A 23,087-nucleotide genomic window follows, 5' to 3' on the forward strand; every position below is an offset into this window, starting at 1 on the left:
AAACAGACTCCCCACTGAGCTGGGAGCCTGACACAGGGCTCAATCCCAGGACTGAGATCAAGACCTGAGCCAAAGGCAGACACTTAACCACTGAGCCACCGAGGTGCCCCATGAATAGCTTTTTTCCTCACTCAGTCATGTTTCAGATGCTCTCAGGGATGGTACGTTACCAATCACATGAAGGAAATCCATAAAGGGATATTAATCTCTTAAATGAGTGAAGGCATGCTAGCAAGTTGATGAACAGAGAAGAAAACTTAGTATCCTGTTTTCATAAATTTCTTTAAAAATGAAAGCATGAAGAACCTACATGCCCTTTCATGGTGTGCTTTTAGTCAAATTAGTCCTGACAATTTACTGTGCCCATAGATTCAATTAAGTAAGTAGTCTACTATCCAAGAATAATCCAGACATTTTTCCTTTTTTTAAGCCATCAGAATCAAGTGCTGAACCCATTTGTTGGCCACAGCACATTAAGTCTGACCCCTAAAACCAAGCTTCCTTACCCTTATTCTACATCCTGGAGGCCTTTTAGCAAGAGCCAAAAATATGATAGAACACAGGCATTTATCTAATGGTCAGAGTAATCCTTTAGAAGTTAATTGTGGCGGGGCACCTGGGTGGCTCAGTCGGTTAAGCGTCTGCCTCCGGCTCAGGTCATGATCTTGGGGTCCTGGGATCGAGCCCCGCATCGGGCTCCCTGCTCAGCGGGGAGCCTGCTTTTCCCTCTCCAGCTCCGCCATGCTTGTGTTCCCTCTCTCTCTCTGTCAAATAAATAAATGAAATCTTAAAAAAAAAAAAAAGTTAATCGTGGAGTCCTGATGGCTTCAGGTGATGGTGGGGGTGGTGGTGTCTGAGGACGGGCTGCTTGGTTGATCACAGCAGGGGGCGGTCAAAGCGATGAGGATGTGTGCTGAGCCAGCACTCTGGGTGCCTGGTATAAAGTAAGGTGGGCCTTATCAAACCTGGTTTTACATAGTGGTAACACCTGGAGCTAAAAGACAATTACTGACACTCCTGCAGGAAAAATCCGCTTTCTTCTGAGTCTGAAATTACCTGGTTTCTAACAGCTTTTTCCTCATGAGGAGAGTTATTTTTCTAAATGCTTGGTAATAAGCAGTCAAGACTTCACTCAGGATCTCACAGTTGGCAACAGAGTTGGAGCCAACCTTTGGTGGAACAGAGGTGTTCAAATCTTTCAGGGGCTCTCTTGAAAAATCCTAAGTATCCCTCTACCTTCAACCCCATCTTTCCACTTTACAAAATGATTCTTGAGGAAAACCGGCATGGAAAGCAGATTTCCATGAAGGCCCAAAACATGAGGCAAAGGGAGTCCTCTGGTATCCTGCGGTCCCACCAGAGTAGGTGACTGTACAGATGTAGGCCACGTGCTAGAGAGCAGCAAGGGTCTGGACTTCCCCGGAAGCTATCACTGCAAGAGGCAGCAGGACATGGCTGAGGCTCCCAGCTGCTCTCCATGGAAGAACCCCTGAAATCTCACACACACACTTAGCATTAAGTCCCCGGATGTACAAATAGCCCAAAACAAAACCACTACATTCAGCTAGGTATCAGTCCAAATTCTTCTAAATCTGAAAAATGATCTAAAACTCTGAAGGACTTTTCAGACTTGTGCCAAGAACTGAAACTAAGGTGTTCAATTTTTCTCTTTAGTCTACACATCACAAAAGGAAGAAATGACATACCTAAGTTGGAACCCGTTCTTTAATGTTTCTCATCTAGCACATTCCTCTGAAAAGTCTGCTAAGATCTCATAGAGCAGGGCTTTTCAAACTTCTGTAGGAGGCAGTATTCCTTATATGTTTACTTTAATAAATACACAAAAGGAAAGTTTTCTCCCAAAAGGTTTATTTGTCACATTTAAAGTACAAAATCAAATACAGACCCAAATACTGAGCCATGTATACATATATATACATAAACCACTTAGACCTACACAACCCATCTGTACATTCTAATATAACCACCAATACTATCTTTTGAGTAAAAAGCATCACCTCGAAAAAAACTTTGTTATTAGTAACACTGCCAAATGTAAATTATTTTCACTTTATCATTTGATAAAGGAGAGAAACAGATATTGCATAGGAATTGGGGAATTTCTAAGTATAAATCCAGTATGTCTACATGGGCTTTTTAAAACATGTTCTATAGGAATAATCAACAGATGAACTTGCCAATCAAAGTCTTTGGGCATATTAACTATAAAAGAAACTTTAAGATATGAGAAAAAAACTTTGTAAGGTTAATTAATTACATTCCAGGGTTTTTATTTTGGTTTTTAATGCAAAGAAAGGACTTTATTTTGTCTAACAGCACAGCATTTCTAGGTCCTATTTTCTATGGAGTTGTAATGAACTTTGGGGGAGATACCTCTATCTGTTAAAAATTAAACTGGTCACTAAAGGAGGTATATGATTTTTAACACTGTGTGGATTATTTTAACCAAAATGCAAGAGCACAGTTATTTAGAAGAAAGGCAGAAATTTTAGGCTTGCTGGATACAGAATATATGCTGTCACTGAACACACAGATGTCCTGCTGATCATGGAGACTAAGTTATAACAGCTTCTTTGTTCTAGGAGGTCATCTACCTCACATGCAGACCACAGGATACTAAGCCTCAGATGCCTAAAAACATCTCCATTCCGGGCACAGAATTTTATCAGTGCTTACTCCCGTAACTGGGAACACATATATACATACAGAGATATGGGTCATTATCAAAGTCAGATTTCTATTAATGGCTTCACAGTAGCAACACAAAATGTACTCAGTGTCACATTTCCATAGGAAAATTTATATTTACACTATACACTTCAGTCTTGAAATGCAGGCCCAAAAAACATTCAATTCTCAATAACCAATGAATTTGCTGAGGGTCCCATACCCTCAAATCACCCTAATTCAGCAGAGCAACAGGCCTTCCTTGGCCGCCAGGCGCTGGCGGTGGACTTTGTCTTGCTGCAGTTCTTCATGACTGGGATGCCACAGTTTCATGATGATCCTTTCAATGTTGAGAGCATATACAGTATGTGTAGGAATGACTTCCCTGTGTACCTGTGATTAGAATATTCGCATGTGTCCAATTACATGTCAGTATATTTATTTTTCCAACATACAAAATTAAGAAGTAAGGGTTATATCAACAAAACACTCACACAAAAGATGCACAAGCCTATCAACTATGAGCCAGAGCCTAATGAAGCTCCAACTAGATAACAAGAAAACAAAGAAAGAACAAGCTTCTGAAATAGGAGTAAGGGAACAAAAGGATGTTTTTCCTTTTCTTTCTTTCACGGGGGACATGGGGGCTGGGACAGGTAAGTTAGGAAGGAGGCCTGGGCTCTGGATTTGAAAAATGAGGGTAGTATTAATCGTTTTAATGACAAACTAAAAACTGAAAACCAAAACCAGGAAGAGGAAAAGCTACTGAATATCTTTGTAAACTCGAAGAAACTCTGCACCTACCCATAAATCTAGGTCAGCCTTAAGGGGCCAAGAGTTACCTGCAAAGCTTCGAACAGGTCATACATGTTGACTGGAGGCACCGATGCGGGGAGAGTGTCCCCCGAGCAGGCCAGCAGGAGCGCGGCTTGCTGCTCCGCGTCGTCCGGGGGCGGGTAAGAAGCTGGGTTCAGACCAGCACACGGAGCAGAGAAGGCTGGAGGACTGAAAACAAAGCCAGGAACTAGGAAGGAGACAACTGAGCAACTAGAATAGAAATGGGCTTTAATACATCTTATTAAAAATATCTTAAAATGAAAGAGAAACCCAACTACAAACCCAATTATTTTTTAGCTAGTATATACATGAGTAGCCTGTAATTTTAATTTTCAAAGGCAGCCCATCTGTCAGGCCGGAAACAAAATGTACAGCAACTACACTTACACTCCTCTCTCTACAATGTTAAAAATATTTACTAAGCTAAGGATACTGAGCCAAAATGGTCTCCTGCCCTTAAAGTGCTTCTAGTCTGGGGGGAAAAAAAATAGACCTGAATTAAAGGAAAACGAAATTGAAAAACTGACTTGGGAGAGGAAGATAAAATGTAACTGGAGACAACAGGATTGAAAAATAACATGCAAGGAAAGAAGATAGAGCACAGAATAAGCAACAGGCAAAAATGGAGGATGGAGAAAATCCAAATCTTGCCAATTTCCCAAAACAGGACCCAGATATAGTATCAGCAGGGAAGTCAGGCATAATTTTTAAGTCCTAACACTGTAGGAGATGACCTATACAATTCTGAAGAACTTCCAGGAGGTAAAACAACAGTGAGGAGATACCTCAGACAAAAGCCCAGGCGGGGTATGAGCGTGGGTATGGGCATCAGACAAAGGCAGCCCTGTTGGGGAAACAAGCAGCCGCCAGCGAGGCAGAAGCCCTCCCAGGACTGGCCAGTGGGGGAGAGAGGGCAGCTCCAGAGGCCAGGCAGGGTCAGAGACATTGCTCCCAGCATTCAGCCACTAAAAGGAGCGCCCCTCCGTGCTCTTTTTGGTTTTATTTTTTCTAAAAAAGAATGACAAAAGAAAACAAATACCCCTACACAGATAGGCCCGAATGAGACTGAGAATGGAAATCTTCATATTTGGCAACCTAAATATAAGTAGTGAGCCTAATTTAAGACGGTGCTCTTCCAACTGGGCCTTGTGAGCCACGGAAAGGTCTTTGGCCATGAAGGAGGCCCTGGTACAACCCCTCCGCGTGCCGTCAACACCTTTGCTATATTCAAATCTCTTCTCGGCTTTCCCAGCCTTCACGCTTTCCTACCACATCTCCTACCTTCCCTTCCTGTTAGTTCTGCACCCTCATCACTCCCACCAGCCTTCCCAGTTACACTTTTCTCTCTGAACTTGTACCTCCCTGTCATCTCCCTAACCAACCAGATAACTGGCACTCAAAGAAATTCAGTCACTTCAGTTACCACAAGAAAAATTACATCATTGCTTTTTCTTTCCCAAAGCCTTAAAATTTGGACTAAACTATTTGCAGGGAAGGAAGAAAGGAAGGTGGAGGGGTGAAAAGAGACAACACATGGATGAGAAGAAAGGTAATCCAGGTCATCTCATAAAGTGATGACTCAGGACATTACAAGTCCTGGGAGCCCTCCGTGGAAGGTGGACAGAAGAATCCCAGAGCCTGGGGCCGAGACCGGGTCTGCCAAGAGCGATCTGATGACACTCAGCACAGGCCACTCTCTTGAGCTACAGCTACAGAAGCCACGTAAGGACGTAGAGAAACACCTCCCACCCCTCCTCCCGCCATCAAGATACCCAACGTTGACCCAACAATCACAGGCCATGCTTCTGACTGAGGGCTGGCCCACTTCTACCACCAGGCAGGTGCTGCCCCTTAGGAGCCATCAAAACGCACCGCCTCAGAGAACCATTCCATTCCACCTCAGAAAATGGGGGGCACTCACATTAAACCACATGTGGCAGCCTCTGCAATGTCACTTCGGATAAACAGCACCAAATAATTCACTAGTTATCATGCAAGGATGCAACTCAAGAAAATAAAACTGCACTGCTCTCAAAGGTACTTTAGACTTTACAGAAACATAATAACCAATTATTTAACAGGGGTCTAACACGTAATAGTGTAGCAACTAGAAAGAATGGTTGCGAAATCACAAGAAACTTCATATACCTTTCTATTAAGTTGTTGTAAGCTACTACACTATTCTTCAGGTATGGCTGTGGGGTTACATTACTACCAAAGGCATATTTAAAATGACCATCACGTAACCGATAAGCTTTCCTTCTTGACACAACTGATGTCAATATATCTTTAAGGTGATTCTGTAAAAACAAGAAAGAAAAGAAAAATAGCATGAACTCCTGTTTAAAAGCAAATCATAAAACTTCCATTGACCAAAAAATGTTTACTCGCATTTAGTGGATGGAGATATGAGACAGGCTAGCATATGATGGAACCAACTGAAGGTTTACCAAAGAGCCACAGAGCCACACCAGAGTAGGAGGGTATAGGAAAGAGGGAGGTGTGCTATTTTTCTTTAGTTCTAGTTAATATGGGCTTGCTCTACATGAAATTTATTAAAAAAGTTATTTATATCTCTAAATTGGCTCCTCTCTCAAAACAGAATTTTCAGATAGCTTTAAATAGAAGTACAAAAATAAATACATGAAATTTTTAAAAGGAGGCAAACTACCTTGAAATCTGGTTTAAAATAGGAAAAAAGTTTCAAGATCTAAGATTTATTGGTTATAATACCCAATCTACTAAAATCCTTGCATGAAAAGAACGTTGGCTCTCTCAAAAGCCACATATACAGCAGATATACAGGAAATAAGCAAAAAATTAGGTATTTAATATCTCTTATGAGAGCCAAGTACGTAAGAGAGGAATGGAAAATGTCTGTGAAAATAAAGAGACAGAGCTGGTCCCAGTCCACTAGTAGTAACAGGGGAGTTTTAAACTATACCAGTAAGATCATCTCATATGATGAGGACTTAATGATATACTCTGTCATTTCCACACAGAATTCATCCAATGTTTACAACTTCATGATCTATAGCTATTATGATCTTCGAGGTACATGTGAGGAACTGGAGGCCCCAAGTATTGGGAATTACCCAGTACCACCTGGCATACCTGTACACTATAGAACCCAATATATTCTGTCAAATAACTAAATGAATAAAGTGAATGGATCAAACAGTGTGCTGAGGCAAGAATCCCACTGTTTAGGCACGAAATCTAATGCTCTTTAAATGCCGTGCCACAGCAAACATCAGTGATTTTAATCTTTAGGATTCTCAATCTTTTTTTTTTCCCCCTTAAAAACTGTTCCCCTGTTAAATTAAACACCAAGTTAAGCAGAAGTGTTATGCCATAATTAACCTCTCTGAAGAGCTTAGTCTGTTCACTGAAGGCAACCGCCTGGACCATGAGGTGTTTCTCTCCCCAAAAGAAAATAATTTCAGGATGACAATTCTGAGATGGCGACATTTTGGTTCTTTTCTTGCAGTCCCAACTTTCAACAACACACACAAGCTCGTTACATCCAACCTGTAAGATTGTTTCCGCCACCAGCAAACCAACCTCCACCGCATAGACAACCGCTGAGACCGCCTCCTCGGTGACGTTGTCCAACCCGTGCTCGTAAGCAGTCACTATCATCCTCCCTTCAAGCTGACCCCGAGTGGGAAGCATCATTGTGTGGGAACAAAGTTTCAAGTCATCATCATCTTGGGGATCCTTTGCCACAAACTGCTGGGCTCCCGAGAGGGGATTTTGAGGCTGGAATCTATGCTATGGGTAAGAAAACTTTTCAAAATTATTCATCACAGTGGCAAGTAGTAAGACAAACAAAAGTAACCAATTTATTGGACTTGAGATCCCACAAATTAATGCCACCAAAGCCATACCACAGGGGTTAAAAAAAAAAGTAACTCATGCACAAATAATCACAGATTCACACCCATTACATAGTAATAATGAAGACATGAATTAAGGGGAATAATGGTAGTATGCACAGTTTATTCTATTCAATTAATACCTTGGTAATCACAGAATATATGGTTCTGTGCTAAAAATTACAATTAGGGGAAAGGAGAAGATATAAAACTATTTTCAAACAAGTCAGAGCATTTTAAGTATACTCGTAAGTAAGCAAGTTCTGAAAGTAGAAATATATAGTAATACTCCAATTATGCTCTAAAAAGCCTAGCCAACCAACATGACAAATCTAATAACAGGTATTCCAAGAGAACACCAGACTCTGTAACTACTTTATATCATCTTCTACTTAAAATCCTCAACACACAATCTCATTAAGACACAGTCATTCTCATTATTTAAAATAGTTTTTCTCAGGGCGCCCGGGTGGCTCAGTTGGTTAAGTGCCTGTCTGACTCCTGATTTCGGTTCAGGTCGTGATCTCAGAGTCATGAGATTGAGCCCCAAGTAGGGCTCTGCGCTCAGCAGGGAATTCGCTTGAGATTCTCTCTCCCTCTGCCCCTCCCCCTGCTTGCAGGAGCGCATGTGTGCACACTCTCTCTCTAAAATAAATAAATCAATCTTAAAAAAAATAAAATAAACCAGTGTTTCTCAATCTTTTCCCACCCATAAAGCTTCTGCCTTCCTCGGGTAGACTCAGATAGCCCATCTGTATTCTCCTTCATCAGTGGGAGATGTGCTGTTGGTAGCGAACATGACCTGTCCCTGTTTGAAGTTTGTATTACAAAAGAAACACTGGCTGTTTTTCCATTTTCCAAGTATAAAACTGTATTTTATAGCAAACATCCCTTTTTAAACCAAGGTATGCCTCTCTGGAGATACTGATGCCCTCCAGATTGAATATGATTGATAGAAAGCACAGAGCAAAGGTAGAAACAAATGTTTGTTGATGTTAATCAATAAACCTATCAACACCCAGTCAAATCTATAAAAGGAATACTTTTGAGAAACTTCCTTCCCCAAATACAAACAAAAAAGCAAGTTATTCTAAAATGTTTACAAATTTTATAGCCAAACGCCTTCATGACTTCTCTGCTGATCCCCAAAGGCTCAGGGCCTAGCTGGGCATCACCAGGATCCTACTGGAGGCCTCCAGGCATGCCGGAGCCACGGAACAGAAGTCTTCAATGTAAGAAACATTATTCATTCCAGAAAAATATTTAAGAGGAGAAAGAATACAGGCATACTTTTTGAATCACTAAAAAATCATTAGGTACTAATGAAAACATATTAATATTTATGTAATAACAAACTAGAATTATAAAAATTCAGACACTTGGGACTCACAGTCTTTGAAACTCTCATCAACTTCAAATACAGTAACATTTTTCCTCCTTGAATCATGCCCTTTTTTTCAACTCTACTACCAGTATTTTACGATTTATTTAAAAACTAAAGCCAGTTTCATCACACCAGCATTTAAATCAGTTGTTATCAAGATCTATTGAGTAACAACCTACATCAAATTTCTGACGAACAGAAGAAAGCTTTTTCTTCCCCTTTGGTTTTCCAGGTTTAGCTGCAGAACCCCCCGTCCAGGGCAAAGATCCAGCACCCTCTGTGAGAGAGAAAAATCATAACCATAAGAGAAAATAATGACAGTTGTCAACTGCCAAGTTTGTTTTCATTTTGGGCTAAAAAAGTATGGAATGCTCAAGTAATGAAAATAAATAATAAATGCTTAAATTCAGATCTTCTCTTTCTACTTTCTAAACAAAAGTATGAATCCTCTCAAATCACATCTTTTTCAGCTGTTACCAAAATTATTCCTTTATAAAGACAAATTTGTTTTCCATATTTTAATTAATGTTTATTGGGTGCTTTGTTTGCTTATGAGTAGCAGTAGTATCAAAAAAGTAGGACAGAATTTTCTAGTTCAAAATGGCAAACAGAGCACATGAATTTATCTCCTCTCTCTTCCAAGACCCCACTAAAAATGATAATAGTGGAAAGTAAACAGCACATATCCACAATGGTGACAAAAAGAAAGATGAGTGAAACAAGATGAGATCTCAACAAATTTCAACAATGAGCTAAAAAGGTGCTGAATTACAAGCAGACACATGGAAGCCGTAACCCAGCAGAACCTAGGCTAGGTAAGGTTGGGAAATGCAGAAACCAGTCAACCTGTGTAGCAGAAACCCACAAAAAATCTGGATTTGGAGAAGGTAAGTACAGTGGAAACCAGGGAGGGATCAGTAAAGCTAAAAACAGATTAATGGAAGGGCTATACTAAAAATCATCTACACAAACCCCTTCCCTCACCACTAGCAGTAGGCTCAGTACAAAATAAAAATGCAGGGTCCTTTGTTCAAATATTTACAATTTTAAAACAACCACAGTAGAGCACTAAGCCAAGTATGGGGTCCTTCTGAGTTCATGGGCAGTTCATAGGCCCCGAAGCTAGCCCTGCTCATGTCCATACATAGTGCAGTATTTATAACAGCAGGGGGGAGGGGGAGAGGGGGCAAGAGAATGAAGACTCTCCTCTAGTTAAACTGAACAAAATTTCTGGGATTTACTAAGGTAGTTGGTAGGGATGTTGGCACCCTAGAGCACAACTCTCTGCGTGCTGGCATTTGAGAGACACCAGTTTAGCTGGCCTCCCATCAGCTCACTCTAAAACAAAATCCCCAGGCATTGTATGCTTCATTCTTAAACATGATCAGCAGACATTTGACGATAATCTGTAACATGATCAGAAAGACCAAGCTAAACAAACAGAAAATAGAGGTCCCAGATTAAAGAATTCAGGCAACAAAAAGGACCTCAAATAATTTCTAACTGGTATCTTCAGAGAAGTTTGAAAAGATGTATATCCATAAAACAAAAAGAAGATATTATAAAAATTGTCAAATTAAAGAATGCATTGGCAGGGAGTGGGGGGGGGTGGGCTCGGTGGCTCAGTCGGTTAAGCGTCTGCCTTCAGCTCAGGTCATGATCCCAGAGTCCTGGGACTGAGTCCCACATCAGGCTCCCTGCTCATCAGGGAGTCTGCTTCTCCCTTTCCCTCTCCTTCTGCTGCTCCCCCTGCTTGTACTCTCTCTCTCCTTCAAATAAATAAATAAAATATTAATTAAAAAAGAATGCATTGGACAGAAAGATTGAAAGAGTTGAGGAAATCTCACAAACACAAAGCATTAAGACAGATGTCTAAAATCAGTAAATCCAGAAAGAGATTTAAGCTCCAGTGAGGAGCTATCAAAGTCCTACCAGAAGAACAAGAAACAAAGTAGTTGTCTTTGAGAACAAGTCTAGGAGTGGGAAGAAACTTTTCATTATCAGACCTTCTGTATCATTTCTTTCTAACCCTAAGTGTATGTATATATAGTTTAAAGAAAAAAAAAAAAATCAAAGTAATCCAAGCTCATTACAGGACACTTGAAAAAATTACCCCCAAAACTTTTATAAGACAGAAAAAAAAAAAAAACCACTCATCATCTAAGCAATGACATTATTTCCATCTTGATGTTTTTTGAAGAATGAGTCTTTAAAGCTTTAAAAAAAATACTCCAAGTTTGTCAGTTAAAAAAAAGGGCTGTTTGGACACTTATCATGATGAGCACTTGAGTACTGTACAGAAGTGTTGAATCACTATATTGTACACCGGACACTAATGTAACACTGCATGTAAACTAGACAGGAATTAGAAGGGGCGGGGGGAGAAGTGCTTGGGAAGTCAAGTTCCTCCTCCCCACCTCGTCAAATGTCTCACTGATGAGGACAGCCAATCACAGAAGGTTCCCAGAGAAACCGACTTGTGCTGGATGGCCTGGCTGTTAGGTGTTCACATTCCAAGCGAGGAGGCAGAGCACAGTGAGGAAGGACTGACTGACAACAAGGACAGTTTTCCAGCGGCAGGCAGATTTCAGTGGGAATCCAACACTTCCACTTACTGGCTGGATAAGGTGTCAGTTAAGTTTTGCTTTCATTTCTTTTTGTCTTCTCTGAAGTTTGTTTCCTAGTCCATAAAAAAAGAGGCTAACCCTTACCCTAAAGAGTTGTTGCAAAGTTTAAAAAGAGCGCACAGTGTCTGTTGCACTGCGGTCACTCAATCAATATTATTAAAATCATCCTTCCTGCCTAGCTTAGAACAACAGAAAACCCATCCCTAAGTATTATACATACAAAGAACTATTTCTCTATTTCACTTTTAATAGAAATCATCTCTTTGTCGCCAGCAACTATTAATTTCATTTTGAGGAAATATATTCTGGGTGTCGGACAGAGAAATAACCTCTCAAATTCCAAATGTTTCATCATTTATTTTAAAATCACCACTAACAAACATTCCTGAATATCAAAGGCTTTATTTAGTTAGAATCAGCCACTTAACATTTACTAACACCACTTCGTATTTGTTCGGCACTTTTTAATTTCAAGGGCACTTTTTCACATGTTCTTTCGTCCGCTTTTTTATATCTATCTATAGGGCAAATGTTACTGTATTTTATAAATGTGAAAGCTAAGAACACCCAATAATTAACTATACCACCTAAGCTAGCGGTAAAACCTAAACTTGAACCTAAATCTCTTGACTCCTATCAACCAGGGTTTTTACTCCCAATCATACCACTCACCTTTTGCACATATGCCCCTTTAGAATATACCTACGTAAAAAGCAAGGTCTAGTTCTCACAATGTTGGCTTTCCTGATCAAATTACATTTTACACAAAGGAGTGGACCATCTTTCTGATCTCACTAGCTGAAGTCCACCTCTATCTAAAGAAAACACATCAGAAATCTGACACATGTAACAATGTCCAGCAAGGGGCAGTGTGGGGTAAGGGAAGCAGCCCCTACTAACCCCACTCTCCATAAACAAATGCTCACTGTTTACCACTCTACACCAACGACAACTTCTTGGAGTGTGCAGGACTTGGACTTGAGGAGATTGTGTCTGAATTCTTTATCACACAGTAGAGCTTAGCAGAGAGAAACAACAGAAAGTACTAGTAGTCACTTCTACATAAAGATGACCGTCACAATCACCATGGGTCCTTTAAAAACAAAAATATTCAACTTAATCTACAGCAGGAGGTACCTATAAATCCAAGTTTTTAACAAGAGCTCAGGACAAGTTTAATTGTAAGGCAAATTTTTAATGTATTTAATTATTTTTGACTACTTGATTAAAATAAGATGGTTGAAAGAAGTGACTTGCACCACTTAAGCTCCAAAAAATTAGGGGCAAAGCAGTCACTGTTTCTCTCTATACCTATCCAGGGTGAAGTGGCAGAATTAGCTTCTACCTACCTCCCCCACAAGCTGCAGCTCTAACCTTCCAGGTGCTACTACCTTACTTGAGAATACAAGTGAAAGTCCAGGTTTTCACCATGTGGTTGCCCCTCCACCGAATCCTACGTCACCTTCCCTCTATTGAGGAAACTCTCTCCTAACGCTGGCTGCCCTCAGCTTCTCCATCCTGACCGCCCACCCTCTTCCTCACTCGTCTTTCATTTAAGTAACTGAAAATCAAGCTGAGTGGACAGTAAAGACCAAAAGTCAATATAAGCGCAGGGAAATCACCTGCACAAAGGTTCTATAAAACAATCTGTACCTACATAATAAATGTTTTCTTCTGAGCAGTTCAAAGACCATTTCATTTGCAAACAACAGATGTGTCTGTTAAAGGAAGCTAAAGCCCAGTGCTCCATGGCTTTGCTAACTGACATCCCTGGAAATATTTCCACTCCCTTACCTGGTGTAGACACCAAAATCTGACAACGCGTAAGAATAGCCAGGAGGAAATCGTTGTGAGAATGGACTGAAAAAGGGAAGATTGTCACAAATCAAATACAAAATATTTAAAACATAAGGAAACCATTATTTAACTTTGGATTATCCCCTATCCTGCCATTCTTTACACTTTAAATATCCATATTATTAAAATAATCTTACACACCACTAAATACCCAATTTTATTTTTTTAAGTGAGAAGACTACAAAATGTATTGCAATTACTTATTTGCCATTTATTCAAATCTGGGAAAACTTCAGAACAGTAAAATAACTCCCCAGATAATTATTTTACCATTATCCTGTGTGAGAAGTCTATGAGCTTCAAGGTCAAACTCTTCTTTGCTGATCTTCTGCTTGAACCACAACTTTAAGTTAGCCCAGTATCTGCAAAGGCAGAGGCAGTATTAAGAACCAAGGGGTCTGCTTCTTTCCCAAATTCACCATACCTGCTCCGAAACCCAGGGAAGGAAATTTTGCATTCCCTACTGAATAATGAGCTGAGTTGTGCTCCTCCCCCCAAATTCATATGTTGAAGCCCTAGTCCCCCCAGCACCCAGGAAGTGACTGTATTTGGAGACAAAGCCTTTAAAGAGGTAATTAAATTAAAATGGCGTCTTCAGGATGGGCCCTAGGCCCATGTGATGGGTATCCTTGTAAGAAGAGATTAGGATGGACACACACACATACACACACACACACACACACCAGACAGTGGCCAGAGATTAGGACACACACACACACACACACACACACACACACGACAGTGGCCATCTACCTGCTAAAGGGAGAGGTCTCAGAAAAAAACAACCCTGATGACACCTTGATGTCAGACTTCAGCCTCCAGAACGATGAGAAAACAAATTTCTGTTGTTTAAGCCACCCCATCTGTGGTATTTTGTTATGGCAGCCTTGAAAACCAATACGCCTAGGAATCAGAATACCAACAGAAGGAGAAGGAAGAAAAGTTTTTCCCAAAAGGGACTGACAGGTAGGCCCATAATTGGGCTCATGAATCAATCAGTCAAAAGCCACAGCTGTACCTTTCCTTCCTCTCTGTTAACTTTCTAAAAGACCTACCCTCCAGAACCCTACATTTAAGATTTATATTTTAAAAGTATTATTATTAAAAGTATTAACTTTTAAATATTAATTTCAAATACACTAATTTTCTAATTATTAACTATAGTTAATAATACTCTATTGTATATTTGGAAGTTGCTGAGAGATCTTAAAAGTTCATAAGAAAAAAACTTCATAGTATGTATCATGACGGTTTTAACTCCTTACTGTGATGATCATTTTGCAATATATTTAGAATATTTGTTATACACCTGAAACTAATATAATGTTATATGTCAATCATCCCCCAATAAGAAAAAATTATATTTTAAAAGGTGTATGTGTTTTATGGGTTTGGAAGTGGTCATTAATACTGATCCTGGTAACCTCCTTCCTTTCAAATGAACTCAAGTTTTAATCTAACTGGCTGAAGTATTGAGTACCTAAAACACCTCACCACAAAGAAAATACCTGTGGATATGAGAAACTTAGTGGTTTTTAAAGTGAAAACCAACCACTAATCATAAAAGGTACCAGGTAACTAGCAGGAAAAAAAAAAAAAGATTTGACCCTTTATACCTTAATATTAGAAATAGGAGTAAAATACGACTTTTCACATCCACAGCCTTTGATTCTGTGTTTAAGGAAGCTGCTCCCTGCTCATGAAACAGAATTAAAAATTACTCAGTCCATGTCTTACAATCACTTTCAATTCACACTTAGCTACTTTCTGATGCTCGAGTTCCTGACAGAAAAGAAAAAAAAAAGATGGTTTAATGCCCTCACTGCCTTATTACACCCATGGCCGGGCTTCTCCTGAACACAGATTAGCTTCAAGTCATCTTAGTATGTGTCTCTGTATCTAACCGGCCATGTATGCATGTAACCTCATGCAAAGCTTTGGGTTCACATGCATTCTTTTTTTCCAGGAGAAAACCGTAAGCTTTAAGGGAGTCAAAGTTGCCCAAGACCCATTTCACTCAACAGCAAAATATGTTTAGTTTTAGAGTTTGGCACGACTTTTCACCTGATACTCCTACACTCGTTAGTCAATAACTTCCCAACAATGGACACTTAAATGCTTTTTTTTTTAAAGACAGGAACAATTATGAAATGAAATAAAGCTCCACAGAAAAAACAAGTCTTTTCCAAGCCCATTCTATCCAACAAAAGATAGTAACAGGAGACAAATTTCGTTACTTAAAAGCCCCGTGTCACTATTTTACAAGAAAGATGCAAATGTATTTGTATTTTGAGTGTGAACTTGTAAGTAAAACAAGGCTCTATCAGGAAGCTCTACCAACATGATACTACGTATCTTCTCCAATGGCAAACTTTCTAGCCCAAATAGCGAGCATCCCTTCCAAGATTTGGAAGACCTGCTCCCCAATCCCGGTCTCTGTGTTACCTTGCTGTATAGCTATGAACAAATAACTGTTTTCCTCAACAGTTGGGGAAAAAATTAGTCAACCTCTATGAAGGTGAGGATGATGGAAGAGAAATGTAAGTGGGTCAGACTAGGAAGCACTGAAGATACGTAGAGAAAACTAAATAACGTGATCAAGTCACCAAAAAATCCAACACCTCTCTAAACAGGACACTCTCCTGGGTACCACACAAAGTGAGTAAATTGGCAAAGGCCATGTCCTTCTAGAAGCTGATGTGGGCATGCAACCTGACGTAAAGGCACTTGGACCACTAGATAAATAGAAAACAACTCTTCTCTGGATTCCTTATACACTCACTCTGTTCTACCTACCACCAAGGACCATGTTTGAATAGCCAAGTTATATAAACCAAAGCAAACTACTCATGGAAGAAATATGAGAAAATACTGTATAGCAATATTATAGAGTGTTCAACCAAGAGACACTTTTTAAGGAGCAGGGGGAAAAGACAGTGAGAGAATGGAAAAATACAGAACAACACTGTGCCATTAACTATTCCTGGCACCGAAGCATATTTTGATTGCATTGTTAGTGGAGATTCACGCTACAGATGCACCAAATTCAGCCTTAGCACCTATATTTGACCAACATCTGATAACCAGCATTGGCCTTTAAAGACCAAATAGGAAATACTAACTTCAAATTTCTGGCAACCCTGTGTGATATGTGTGGGATCACAGAAGTCACCATCACATCTAATCAGTAAATCACAAACAGCCAGGTCTTGCAAATTTATTAGAGTATGGAAATACTTTCAAATACTTTAAGCATCCTAGACATAACAGTAAAAAGTCAACTGTGCTTAAAAATGTAAATTTTAGCAGTATTACAAAAGTAACAAAGTATAGTATTTAATGAATTGTGAAAACTGTTAATTTTACCTATTAAAATAATTAATTTTCAATTAATTAAGCAAAGAAATTGACAGTAAACATGAATATTAAAATGTAATTTTAGGTAGAATACTTTATCTCTGGGAGTCAATAAATGTTCAGAAAAATTAAATAATGATGCCCAAATAATAGATTAGGATTTTAATGCTAGTGTCTGTAGAAGTTTAACGTTCATAATATTAAAATAATCTTTAAGAATTATATTTTGTTTGGGGCGCCTGGGTGGCATAGTTGGTTAAGTGTTAGACTCTTGATTTCGGCTCAGGTCATGATCTCAGGGTGACACTGAGCCCCAGGACAGGATCGGGATCAGCGTTCAGGCACGGAGTCCGCTTAGCATTCTCTCTCCCCCTCCAGCTCGTGCTCTCTCTCTCTCTCTCTCTCCAATAAACAAATAAATCTTTAAAAAAATTATATTTTGTTTCTAGTTATTCTGTTTAGGCCATGAGTGTTTCAAAAAGTCTTACATGGGAATTCTGCATATCTTGCCAGGATAAAAAGCAGAATGTCAACTCCACCACCTCAAAACTTCACAGAAAGGAAAAATTCCAAAATGATGTATGACATCCAAGTAACTTCAATCTAGTTATAACAAAGAATATAAAGAAAAAAGAGAAGAAAGTGTCCCCCAAATGCCTTGCTCCTTCAGCAACATTTCTGAGTGACCATCTACTGTGTAATGCAAATGTATGGAAGGAATATCACAGAAGCCACCTAGCAGCAACAACGCAGGCATTACAATTTTAAACATTTAAAATCTGCTTCCTATATTTTTAAAAAATAAAATTGTAATAACGATTCATGTTCTGAAAACTTCCAAACTCGTCCTTGTACTTCAGAAATACATTATTTGGCTTCGGCCTTGGCTGAATATTGTTCGTACATCCCGCCATTCAGCGTGTGCCCTGCCTGCGTACTCGGTCCCCCGCTCTAGCCCAGGTCTGGCTGGGTGCAGGTTCCTTTGGAACCCCTTGTAAGGTTTCAGTGCCAGGAATCAGGCACGAGAGGCCTAGCGACTCTTGGAAGAGTTCCATAACCTCTCTGGATCTCAGTCTTCACATCCATCAAACGGGAGCAACGACTGTACCTACCTCACATCTCTGTTGTGAGGCTTAGATGAGACAGTACATTTAGAGCGCTTAAAAGGTGTTCAAATAACGTCCGCTACTGAGATCATCACTGTAACCGCAGTGGTGCTCGGCATGTTACCGGAGGGTCTGTCCGCCTTCCGAAATTGCTGTCAGTGCTCTACAACGCAGGGTCTACACATCCCCCGACCTCAATAAGCTTCCGCCTCCAAGAAGCCCTCCAGGGGCGGGCCGCCCCGCAGGGTGCCCGCTCCAGCCGGGGCGCGTCGGGCTCCCGGTCACTCGGCCCGGGGCAGGCCTCACGCGTCCCGAACTCAGCGCAGGGGCCCGCAACCGTTCAGTAGGCCCTTGGGCGTGGAATGCGCCTCTCCCGCCCCACCCCGGGCAGAGAGTCCCGGGCGAAGGCGCCCGCCCGAGCCCCGAGGGAGCCAGGGAGGCCCGGCCCCTCCAGCTGGGCGAATACGGGTTGCACGCCCGGCTCTGGCCCGAGAAACCCGGAGGCCCCGCCGCCCGCGACGCGAGGCACCACAGGCCTCGGGGCGGCGAGGGGTGTCTCCAGGGCGGGTCGGCAGCCCGAAGCCAGGGGAGCACCGGCGCGGAGACCTGGAGGCTGCGCCAGAACAGCTCTTACTGTTTCACGTTGTCCCCCAGGGCCTCGCTCAGGTTCTTCTTGGCCGCCTCCAGCTCGCTCACAAAGGTCGCCATTGCTCCCCACGTCTCAGCCCGACCGCAGACGGCTCTGCCACAGTGACCAACAACCGAAAAACCAATTCGGCGAGAGTCGGCGCTGGAGGCTCGGTCGGCTCTGGTCTGTCCCGCCCCCAGTCGCTCAGAAGACGTTTATTTGGTTTTCGGCTCCGCCCGCCTTCCTGAAGAGAAAGTGGGGAGGCAAATTCGCTGTTTTCTCAGTCGTCCTCCTCCCGCCCCTTCGAGTCACGTGATTCGGTTCGTAGGGCCCTCCCGCGCCCAACTTAAACCCGAGGCCAAACTGGCCTGCAGCGACGCCTGCAGGGCGGGTGCTTCCCAGCTCTTTCAGTCTGTTACCTGCTGGGCAAATTCCAAATCCGGCCTTTCACTTAGATGAGTATCTTCCCCCGCAGACCAAGAAGTAAATACTGTATCAGTTTGGTTCTCTTTCCTTGCCTTAATTTTCGCCAAGCACTAATCATGTACTATGCCACTTAATAGATTCGTCTCGTTAATTTTCTGCCTCCTCCAGCTAAAATGTAAGTTCTATGGAAACGGGTTGTGTGTTTTAGTCACTGTTTCCCCCCCAGTTCCTAGAGCAATGCTTGGCCCATACTGGGCTCTCAGTAAATATTTGCTGAGTGAATGAAGTAATTGTGAAAAATAAGGAAAATACACAGAAGGATTAAAAAAAGAAAGAAAGAAAGAAAAAGTGTTTTACCACCACCTCCGGACAAATTTTTAACTGAGATTTCTCCCCCGCCTGCCACACTCCCCATAATTTGTAATCATGCTCTATCTTCAGTTGTGCATCTTGGTGGGTTTTTTAAAGCTTGATATGATAATATAAATATTTTCCTCTGGTATTATAGTGTCTTTATAGTCATTTTAATGACAGCTTTTTAAATACCCCACAGATAAAATGTACACAATAACTTGTTTCCTAACTGTTAGCCTGATTGGTTCCATTTTTTTTTCTCTATTAAAAGCAATACTGTAATAAACTTTATGCATAAAGCTTTTCTTCATTTTGGATTATTACTTTAGGATGGAGTCCCACAAATAGAATTATTGGTTTAAATTATAAGAATATTTATAAGAATCTTGGTGTATATTGTCAAATTGTTTCCCAAAGGTTGAAAATAATCCTAGTTGCTCTGAAATCTTGTGTAATTTCTCTACAGAGGCCTCTTCAAGCTGCTTCCTTTGTTCAGCGAATAGACAGCTACTATTATGTGCAGGGAACTCTTGTGTGCTGGATTTACAAAGATGAACAAGGCAGGTAAAGTCTTCCTATCTGTGTCATAAAACTCCAGAGAAATCTTGACTTTTTAAAAAGTAGTTTTCCACTTCTGCTTTTTCATGGCTCCCCACTGTAGACAGAAAGAAAGAAAGAAAGAAAGTCAACCACCAAGTAGGCTAGTAAATGCTTTATTCATTGTCTTACTGAGGACTATAGCCCAGCAACAGTCTTTCAAATTGCTCTAAAGAACTGCTCTGAAGCTTGTTATATATTATGTATACAAATTATGTATATAAAATTATTATATGTACATAAGGGGAAAGGGGTACATGTGCTTGCAAGCAGATCTCCAAATACTTGTGCGTCACAAGGTATGATTTTTTAGAGTTCTAAAAATGAAGGTTTACTGATTTCCACACAGATGTGAGAAAGACCCTTAAGTCATCTTAATACATTATGTTTCTATCATGTCTGATTGTTCAAAAATATTGTTTGAATGCCTCTATTTAACTGGTTTTCCAGTTCTTCTTGTTCTTGATTTCTCCTTGAGGTCACTTGAGATGGTCACAGAAGGTTGACACCAGTCACCTACTGCAGTTTTAGTAAATGCCATTGAGTATTGAACAAATTTTAGACTCCTCAATCTGGCCTTCAAATTTTCTTATGACCTGGACTCTGCCTATCTGCCCAACTCACACACATCCTGGCCTGTCCCCATCACCCCTTAGAATGTACTTTGCATTCCAGTTATTTGACTTTCTATAACAAACCACATGATTTACACATATCTTTATGTGTACATACCCTTTACACATATCTCCCCTTCTGCTGGTTTTGAGACCTATGGGTGGCTACCTACATTTTTCACAGGCAGGTTCAAACAAGTATAAGAACCTGTTAAAGGGGCAATTCAACAGCACTAGGAAAGGGTACAAGGAAATGTTTAGGTATATCTTCCAGGAACAGTCCTTGTTTCTCATCTCTATCACTACTTATCCACTAAGAAGAATATGACTCTTATCACTTCATATCTGTGCTTGATAACACCTGAAATGCTTTACATCTAGTTCAATTAAATATTTCTTTTTCTCTCATCACTTTGTACACCTATTAGCACCAATTTCAGTATAATTGTTCAATGTCCATTTAAACTGTAGCGTTAGACAATATAACATACACAGAAGTCTGACCAAACAATGTACTTAATAGAAATAAATATCAAAAACATTTGTAATTTCGCAGTTGTCCATTGACAGATGAATGGATAAAGAAGATATGGCATATTATATATATACATATATACATATATATATGGCATGTTATATATATACATATATATGTATATATATAATATGACCCAAGCTGAAGGCAGACGCTTAATGACTGAGCCACCCAGTCGCCCCTGGTAATTTACTTTAAAGAAACTAATTCTAAATCTTCTTTTAGTGATAGCAATAGTTACACAATGCATAACACATACAGACAACTCTTAAATAGCTTCAGAGGATGTAAGTTAAAGTAGTTCATAAAGTGTAAAGAATTCTACAAATAATACTTTAGTTTTTTAAAATCTAGTTTTTGGACTCTCCCATAGCAATTTTCTCTTCCCCAGTTGCAGGCTAGTTTTAGGGTAACTAGTAAAGTCAACTCAATAGGATATTGGGAACAAACAATATAAAATAAGAGTTTCTATTAGTTACATTATCCATATCTTTTTTCCACTTAATTAAAATGAAGTTAAAGGTTGATAGTATTTATACATTGACTGTTTTTATGCAACTTCTTTCAATATGCAATGACATAATCATAAATATCTGATATAAATATAAATATAACTGTGTACAAATACAGTACAAAGGAAAGCCCACAAAAAGCTTATTTTCATACCAATTTTCTTTAGGTATCTATGAAAGCTTGCCCTCTGCTTGCTTAATTCTTCCCCATTCTGTATTTTATAAAGCATCAAATTTTTGGCAGTAGGATTTGATGTTGATGGAGTTGTGAGATGTCTCAGCTCTGGAAATCATGGTATTGTTGCTATTATTGTTCACAGATACCATATTTAGGATTTTTAGATCTATTTATAAACCACAGACTCCCTCTTTACAAATAGTTGTTGATTGGCTTTCTTACTCCAGTCATTAACATTGGCTCATTAACCTTCTTCCCCGAGCACCGCCACCAAATGTGTGAGCTGTTGTTCCAATCCAGACATCAGCAGCTCTGCTTTACTGAAAGGACTCGTACGGTTCAGCCTTAAAATATTATTGATAATATTTTTAGTCACCCTGTTGAATTAGCCATTATAACATTCACTGTAATTTGCAATACTTATTATGTGGTACACTATGCTACATGTGGTGTGTAATATGTATATTATACACAGTGATACCCAGTGGTGCACACTCACCATATATGTCTGTCAGAATAAAATATTCTAGAAAATTCTATATAATGGTCTTCCTAATCTATATCTATATTGAGGTACAGATTTTAATATAGTTAAAAGTTATAGACTAGAATATATTAGGTCCCAGTTAAATTTATGGCTGTAAACAATTAGACATGTCACCCTGACACCACATATATTTATTTTATGTCTGCCAGAAGGAGGTGAAGAGGCTCTTAATCTTTTTTTTTTTTTTTTTATGCCATGGACTTCACTGGCAGTCTGGAAAAGGCTTTGCAGCCGTTCTCAGAATAATCTTTCTAAATGCATAAACTACATAGGGTTATATTTTAAACAGTTTTATTGAAACTGTTCTATCCTTGAGTCCCAGATTAAAACCCTCTGAAGCTTTACAGATACTTAATTTGCTCAGGCTGCTATGACAAAATATCACAGACTAGATGGTTTAAACAACAGAAATTTATTTTCTCACAGTTCTGGAAGCTAGAAGTCATGATTAAGGTGCCAGCAAATTTGGTTTCTTGTGAGGGCTCTGTTCCTGGTTTGTAGATGGCCATCATCTTTCTGTATCGTCATAAGGCCTTTCTTCAGTGAGTGTGTGTGTGTGTGTGTAGGGAGAGAGAGAGAGGGAGAGAGCACAAGCATGGAAGCTCTCTGGTGTCTCTGCTTGTAAGGACACTAATCCTATTGGGTCAGGGCCCCACCCTTATGACCGCCCTTCACCTTAATTACCTCCTTAGAGGCTCCATCTCCAAACACAGTCACCCTGGGAGTTAGGGCTTCAAAATACGAATCTGAGGGGGGATGCAAATATCCATGCCAAAACAGTACTACAGGAAGTGAACAATAGTTTTCCATTCTCTTTCTCAGAAGTTCTTGGAGATTAAAGTTCTAGGACTCTGAGAAACAGAAAACATCTAGGGATTCTAGTAAATGAAAGACACCTAAGCAACCCTAAGAATACTGAAAAGTAAACACTGTTTTTACATATATTTTGATACTATCATGGT

The 23,087-nt window shown here is 40.0% G+C and overlaps 1 protein-coding gene across 1 annotated transcript; it reads right to left on the reverse strand.

The window, feature by feature from the left end:
* Positions 1-1,852: 1,852 nt before the first annotated feature.
* TADA1 (transcriptional adaptor 1) lies at positions 1,853-18,600 on the reverse strand. The gene is made up of 8 exons (XM_006741115.3): positions 18,369-18,600; positions 13,542-13,633; positions 13,209-13,274; positions 8,967-9,064; positions 7,090-7,299; positions 5,674-5,825; positions 3,531-3,693; positions 1,853-3,081 (listed from the first exon to the last, which is right to left on the reverse strand). Exons 1-8 carry the CDS (start codon positions 18,440-18,442, stop codon positions 2,929-2,931), a joined length of 1,008 nt encoding a protein of 335 aa, XP_006741178.1. The 5' UTR covers positions 18,443-18,600; the 3' UTR covers positions 1,853-2,928.
* Between the last annotated feature and the right edge of the window lie 4,487 nt (positions 18,601-23,087).

The sequence above is a fragment of the Leptonychotes weddellii genome, chromosome 6 (genome assembly GCF_054177405.1).
Source record: "Leptonychotes weddellii isolate Sample4059 chromosome 6, ASM5417740v2, whole genome shotgun sequence".
NCBI lineage: Eukaryota > Metazoa > Chordata > Mammalia > Carnivora > Phocidae > Leptonychotes > Leptonychotes weddellii.

Excerpts from the sequence above, each read along its gene's own strand:
- TADA1 (XM_006741115.3), bottom strand. The coding sequence starts at position 18,442 with ATGGCGACCTTTGTGAGCGAGCTGGAGGCGGCCAAGAAGAACCTGAGC. Across the intron at positions 13,634-18,368 it reads CTGGGGGACAACGTGAAACA|ATACTGGGCTAACTTAAAGT; the intron begins GTAAGAGCTGTT and ends CTGCCTTTGCAG. Across the intron at positions 3,082-3,530 it reads ACCTGTTCGAAGCTTTGCAG|GTACACAGGGAAGTCATTCC; the intron begins GTAACTCTTGGC and ends TTCTAATCACAG.